Source organism: Anguilla rostrata, chromosome 4 (assembly GCF_018555375.3).
Source record: "Anguilla rostrata isolate EN2019 chromosome 4, ASM1855537v3, whole genome shotgun sequence".
In the NCBI taxonomy this organism is placed as follows: Eukaryota; Metazoa; Chordata; class Actinopteri; order Anguilliformes; family Anguillidae; genus Anguilla; species Anguilla rostrata.
This window is the reverse complement of record NC_057936.1, coordinates 8,359,045-8,366,096: the sequence shown is the minus strand read 5'-3', so window position 1 is coordinate 8,366,096 and position 7,052 is coordinate 8,359,045. Positions and strand designations below refer to the sequence as shown.

The following is a 7,052-nucleotide window of genomic DNA, read 5'->3' as shown; positions in this document are numbered from 1 at the left end:
AAACACAGATTAGGAAGGATGAGCTGCAGGAGAGGGGGAGAGTATGCAGCAGACCTGACTGTGTATCCCCATCTCTCCTCTCTCCCCCCTCTCTCTCTCCCTCTCTTTCTCTATCCCTCTCTCTTTCCCTCTCTCCTTCCCTCGGGCTCAGTGCTGGACTCTCACGCCGATGGACAGGCTCTGCGTGCGCAGTCAGGTAAGAGAGACGGGCGATCCTCTAACGCCGTCCTCCCACACAGAGCCACGCTCGGGAGGCACTGCTGAACGCTGCATACTGAGCACCGACCGGCGTAGCAGAAGCCGAACTGTGTGCGCATATGCGTTACTGTATTTCACGGTGTTGGGCAATGAATACTAGCACTGCGCATGGTTTTGTGTGTGTGTGCACGGGCACATGTGTGTGTGTGTAGCATGCTGCTGTTTGTGGTTCTGTTATTTTCTGGTGCTCGTTCTGTAGCACTAGACATGTGCATAAGTCAGCACACTGTACGCACAGGAGCGTAACGGTGTAGCAGTGGGGCTCGTAACTCTGAGGTTGCAGGTTTGATTCCTAAGGAGGGGTGCTGCTGTTGCAGCCTCGCGTGAGTTACATAACCTGGGTCCTTTTCCGTAAATATCGAATCGCGTTAATACAGCTGGGTGCGCTTACACAAAAACATGTGCACGTGATAAGACTATGAGCTGTGCACTATAGGCTGAGCAGTAAAATATATAAATGTAGGAGTGTGTGTGTGTGTAGGGAGAGGTACAGTATTTACCCTTTACGATTAGAATGCTCCCACCTGAACATTCTTTTGCTGATGTCACAATCATTCCTGGTGACTGAAAGCAGTGGAGTTCTAGAACACTGACTTAGAATTCTGAGGGGATAAAAAACATTCTGAAAAGCCGATTTTTTTACAGGGTTAAAAGAAGGAAGGAGGGTGTGTACATCGCCCCTCTTAAACGCAGCCTGGGATATTCATTAGTTCCAGGCTGCTCTGTCACATGGCAGAGCAGGATCCTTCTCCTCCCTCCTCCTCCCTTCTCTGTCCTTTTCTTGTCTTCCCACCCCCCCCCCAACCCTTACCTCAGCTGTCTTCTCCCAAAATCCCCACCCCTCACATCAGCTCCTGCCTCTCCTCTTCAGAAGCCTCGATCTCTGTCTCCCCTCCCCCTGTCCTGTGACACGGGTCCCAGCACTGTAGAGCAGTGCAGTATAATGCAGTGAACAGCTGTACACACACACACACACACATACACACATACTCTCTCACACACACACATATACACACCCCCACGCACACACATACACACGCACATGCACACTAACACACACACACTCTCTCTCTCACACACACACACACACACACACATACACACCCCCACGCGCACACACACACACACTAACACACACACACGCACTCTCTCACACACACACATACATACCCACACCTACATGCTGTAGCAAAGTCCACACAAACCTAATTCATACCAATAAATATTGTATACACAAACAAATGCAGGCACTCACAGTGGACACACACACACACACACTCATACACACACAATACACATGCACACATGCTCATACACACACACACACACACACACACACAATGCATACACACATACACACAGTTTTGACACATGCACAATCATGAATGTACAAACCTGCACATGGTGTTCACACACAGATACATACATATTGTACACTCATGCATGCTACACACAAGCACACAATACACACACATAATGCAACATACTGCAAACACATACACACACACACACAGACCTACACACAAACTGTACTCAGACCAGTAAATATTGCACACACACACAAATTCAGGCATTCACAGTGCGCACGCACACACACACACACACACACACGCACGCACGCACGCACGCACGCGTACGCCTCCACCCACCCTAACTGATTCAGCAGTCAGGCACAGACCCTGAGAGCATTAGCATGCAGGAGAAGACGGAACAGACATCGGCGGGTACGTTCAGTTCAGCTGTATCTGCATTTGGCACAAATAATACCGTTTATTATTCTCTCCTCCCGCTCGACAGCCGTCACGTTTGTTCCAGCCGCTCTGAAGAACCGCAGAATGGTTTAGGATTTGCACCTTAAACTATTTAAACTATTTCAGAGCCAAAAAATAATAAAAAATAAAAAACCCAGATGTGAGATTAGCTATTAACTGTTTGGGTAACTGACTTAGCTCATCAGTTCATCCCTGAGTAACAGCTGGAATCCGCAAACCCTGCGGCTGTGACGTGAGAAAGAGCGGGTGCCGCCGACGTACGCCATTTATAGCGGGGCCTTCCTTTCTGGGAGCTCCTCCGGCTGTGATTGGCTGTCGCTAGGAATCTCCCTCTCCGTCACCTTCCTCACCTCCACGGGGCGCCCGGGCGGCAGCAGGACGGAGGAAGAGGAGGATGAGGCTGAAGAAAGAGAGGAGGGGGGACGGCCCGGGCCGGGCGGGGGCAGACGGACGTGCCGCACCACGTTGACGGGGGGGCGATGGCCGGTCCTGACGGGGAGGGGTTTGGCGGGGTGGGGGGGCATGTCGTGAGGGAAGGTCCCTGGCAGGTAGCCGTGGCGATGTGGGGGCGGGAGCAAGGTGAGGGACCGCCTGGCGAGCGCGGCCGGGGCGGGGTCAGAGACGGGCGCGGCCCGGCGGGACAGGTCCAGGAAGGCGGGGCCGACGCCGGTGATGGCCGAGATCCAGACGGCGTTGAGCCGGTCGGCGGCGGCCCGGCTGGGGGAGGGGGCCGGCGGGGGCGCGGAGGGGGCGGCGTCCCGCACGAAGCCGCGCTGCAGCTGGGCCCAGGCCCCGCCCGAGACGGGGCTGAGGGTGAGGCGGGGCCAGAGGGCGGCCAGGCGCCGCAGCCCCGCCCGGTTCTGGGCGCTGCCGGGCCAGCGCTCGTCGGCTCGGTACAGCTGGGCGAACAGCAGGTCCAGCCGCACGCCCGGGTGGAGCTCCAGGAAGCGGGCGATGGCGCTGGCGCACAGGGCGGGGGGCTCCTCGCAGGGGGTGGAGCTGCTGTACAGCATGATGTAGCTCACCTCCTCGCCCGCCTCCATAACCGACTGCAGGTACCTGTTGGAGGGCGGGGCCACAGACGCCGTCAGCTCTGCCCATGCACACCCCCCCACTCCCATAATCTCCACTCCCTCAATACCACAGGATCCACCCCCAAACTGCTCCACCCCTTCACTACCACAGGCTCCACCCCACGATTATAGTCTCCACCCCTCACTACCACAAGCTCCAGCCCCAAACTGCTCCACCCCTTCACTACCACAGGCTCCACCCCATGATCATAGGCTCCACCCCTCACTGCCACAAGCTCCAGCCCCAAACTGCCCCACCCCCTCAGTACCACAGTCTTCACTGCCTCACTACCAAAGGCTCTGCCTCTAAGCTGCCACACCCCTTCACTACCACTGGCTCCACCCACAAACTGCTCCGTCCCCTCATTACCACAGACTCCATTCCCTGATTATAGGCTCCACCCCCTCTCAGCCACAAGCTCCTCCACCCAAACTTCTCCATCCCCTCACTATCACAGGCTCCACCCCCTCTCAGCCACAAGCTCCTCCACCCAAACTTCTCCATCCCCTCACTATCACAGGCTCCACCCCCCTCTCAGCCACAAGCTCCTCCACCCAAACTTCTCCATCCCCTCCCTATCACAGGCTCCACCCCCTCTCAGCCACAAGCTCCTCCACCCAAACTTCTCCATCCCCTCCCTATCACAGGCTCCACCCCCTCTCAGCCACAAGCTCCACCCCTCAGCTTCACCCTCCTCTCTACGCCTCACCGATCGGAGATCGTGGGGAGTAACTCACCCCTCGGCGCCGAAGAGCAGGGTTTCGGGGTGCAGGCCGAGGCGGGGGCACCCGCTCGCCCTCCCCCTCTGGAGCAGACCCCCGGCGGGGCCCCGCAGCTCGTAGAAGGCCAGCAGCGCGGGGGACCCCGAGGGTCCGGTGGGGAACCCGAAGGCCTCGCAGAACTCAGAGAAGGGCACGGGCGCGTCGGACCCCGTCCGCACGTGATGGGGGCACTGCGAGCACGCGGGGGGGTCCCGCACGCGCCCCCACATCCCGCCGGCGTCTGCAGGCGACACCGCAAGGGCCCGTTCATAACAAACAGACCCGTACATGGTTATCACCCTAAATATATACAGCTGTGAAACATCAGCATCACAGTGCTGTGAAGTATCAGTGGAACACTGCTGTGATTACTCAAGGTAATCTCAAGGTGGCCTGCTACAGGTATAGGGGAAAAGGTATGGTGAAGAGTTTTGTGAGCAGTTGCTCTGGACTTGCATAGAATGTGTTTTCAAAAACGTGCACTAACACACCTCTATCCTTTTAAAATAGTTAATGTGATTATTTGAACCCAGACCTGGAATCAGCAGATAATGGAGGATCAAACAGTTTTTAAAAATCAGACGGAGTGTAGCTCATAGCTCTGTGAAATACAACTGTGAGTCCAGTCTCACCGTCTCTCTGCTCTCTGTTTCCTCTGTCTTCCTTCTTTCTCCTGCAAGTCTTCCCCCACTTTTTGTGTGTCTCTTCCTCCCTCTCTCTGTTCCTGTGGAAAAGAAGAGAAAAAAAACAGATTTTATCAGTCACTGCCTCTTATTGATTGGCTGTGGTTTAAATCAGCGGGAGATGGGGAGCTGTCACCAGTGTAGCCGCTGTCGGAATGTTTGTGTTTTCTGATTAGAGTGGGCCGGCATCGCTATGGCAACCTTCGCTCAGGTAACGCAGGGACACTTCTGGCGTGTGGAGCGTACAGTATTTTGGGACTGCATGTTGCTGTTCCACTGACGACCTGAAGAGGGCAGTATAGGACAATGCCCCTCATAATATGACTGAAATTCATAGAGTTCTGTTTAATTTATGTAAAAAGAAACTTTTTTTCCTTTAGCATATTACCGACGCAAAAATAGGTGCTTGGAAGGGCCTTGCACCTACAAGGACCCTCAGTATGTTCAAGTATGGGCTTCATGCTTTGCTGAATAATCTTTTGTTTGTAGGAGAATGACGGGTCTAGATGAGCGGAGTAGCCTGCTGTTATTTTTCTGTATTCTGTTATGTTCTGAGTGTTTGATGTGTGATGTCGCTCCACCAAGGCAAAGTATTAGGAATTACTGTTTGGGAGGCATGTTAATATACAGTTAACCTAAGTGTGTGTGTATCTATGTGTGCATGTGTGTGTGTATGTGTATGTGTGTGTGTGTGTGTGTGGGCATGTGTGTGTTTGTGTATTGTGAGTGTCTGCATTTGTTTGTGTATACAATATTTATTGGTCTGAATACAGTTTGCGTTTGCATGTTTTCCAGTCCTTCTCCCTACCTGTGTGTGTGTGTGTGTGTGTGTGTGTGCGTGTTTCAACCTGCTGGGTGGAGAACAGACCTTTAGCACCTCTGACTACAGAACTGCCATGCTCTGCAGCACACACACGCCACACACACACACACACACACACACACACACGCACACACACGCACACACACATACACACACACACACCACACACACACACCACACGCACACACACGCACACGCACACACACGCACACACACACACACCACCGCTCCTGTAGACTGCACCTTGACGACGTGTGTTGCACTATGGTCACACACACACACGTCTCCAAGGTCACCCTGTGGGCGGGGCTTACATGGCCCTAAGAGAATGGTGAGAATATGTTGCCATGGCGTTAAGAAGTTTCCTCTGGTCTACACACCGACGTGCGCTGTCGATATTTATTGTGGTCAGCCTTCCAGGTAGTTCTGGGCCAGATATGTAGCTGGCAGCCAGTGGATCTGCAGTCTGAAATGTGCATCTGGAATCTTCCTTGATTTTGTTGGAACAGCGTTTATTTTTTGGCTGTAAATTCAATAGTGTGTTTCAGTCATGTTCTGTTTGTTCAGCAGTGTAGGTCGTTTGCAGCTACAGTTTACGATTTTGACATTTCGCAGATGCAAATGCAGATTTAATGTGACTAGAAATCACCACTAGAGCTGGGCATAAGCAAAGCTGTAGTCAAATCTGTGCCATTGTGTAGATGCAGGACACATGACCTTATAAATGGGATGCTACTAATATTGACCACCAATGTTGTATGTCATATTTTCCCAGCAAGAGACACAGCAATTCATTTTTGTCCCCTGTATGGGACATGAGTCTCAAGTCTTAATCTCAGGAACCATACTACTGTAAATGGTAAATGGACTGCATTTATATAGCGCTTTTATCCAAAGCACTTTACAATTGATGCCTCTCATTCGCCAGAGCAGTTAGGGGTTAGGTGTCTTGCTCAAGGACACTTCGACATGCCCAGGGCGGGGTTTGAACCGGCAACCCTCCAACTGCCAGACAATCAGTCTTACCTCCTGAGCTATGTCACCCCTACTATGTTGAAACTCACACTACAAAACTAGAAAAATAAGTATATTTCCACAAATATTTTAGTCTTTTATTCAGACTTTAAAATCTTATCTGTATTACTTTTTTCTAAACAAGCAAAACATTGTCAATGGGGTATGAAAGTTTCACTTGTCGAGCAAACAGTAACTCAAAACAAGCTAATATTATCTACTTGAGAGCAAAAAAATATAAGCTTAAATCTCATTTCAAGAATAAACACTTGTTAAGACAGACCTTTTTTTGCAGTGTACAGGTATGTTCCAGAAAAACAAATAATACTTTTGTATATATATGTTTTTCACTGCAACATGTTTTGGTCATCCAAGACACTTGCATTAAGTCAAATGAATTTAAATACTTAAAACGTTTTTTTTCCCCCTGCCATTTCTCCGGAGGTTAGTTCGTTGTGTTGAGGGCGATGGTTTTTTGAACACAGGTTGGGCAGCATGCCGTTCGGTTGGGGCGTGCGATGTGCCATGAGTGGCGGTTGGCACGTGCAGTTCCTGTTCACTGCTGAACACGTTGTACGTTGAGTAAGAGACAATGGAAGTATAAATACGACCTTTACGCTAAATATTGTTCTCAACCTGTTTTCACTTGCCCCGTGCGATTTACAAC

General features: G+C 51.6%; 1 protein-coding gene across 1 annotated transcript; it reads right to left on the bottom strand.

Annotated features, from left to right (window-relative positions):
• Nucleotides 1–1,893: 1,893 nt before the first annotated feature.
• Nucleotides 1,894–4,719, bottom strand: LOC135252402 (putative C->U-editing enzyme APOBEC-4). The gene is made up of 3 exons (XM_064330415.1): nt 4,498–4,719; nt 3,842–4,106; nt 1,894–3,089 (listed from the first exon to the last, which is right to left on the bottom strand). Exons 2-3 carry the CDS (start codon nt 4,093–4,095, stop codon nt 2,297–2,299), a joined length of 1,047 nt encoding a protein of 348 aa, XP_064186485.1. The 5' UTR covers nt 4,096–4,106; nt 4,498–4,719; the 3' UTR covers nt 1,894–2,296.
• Nucleotides 4,720–7,052: the final 2,333 nt, after the last annotated feature.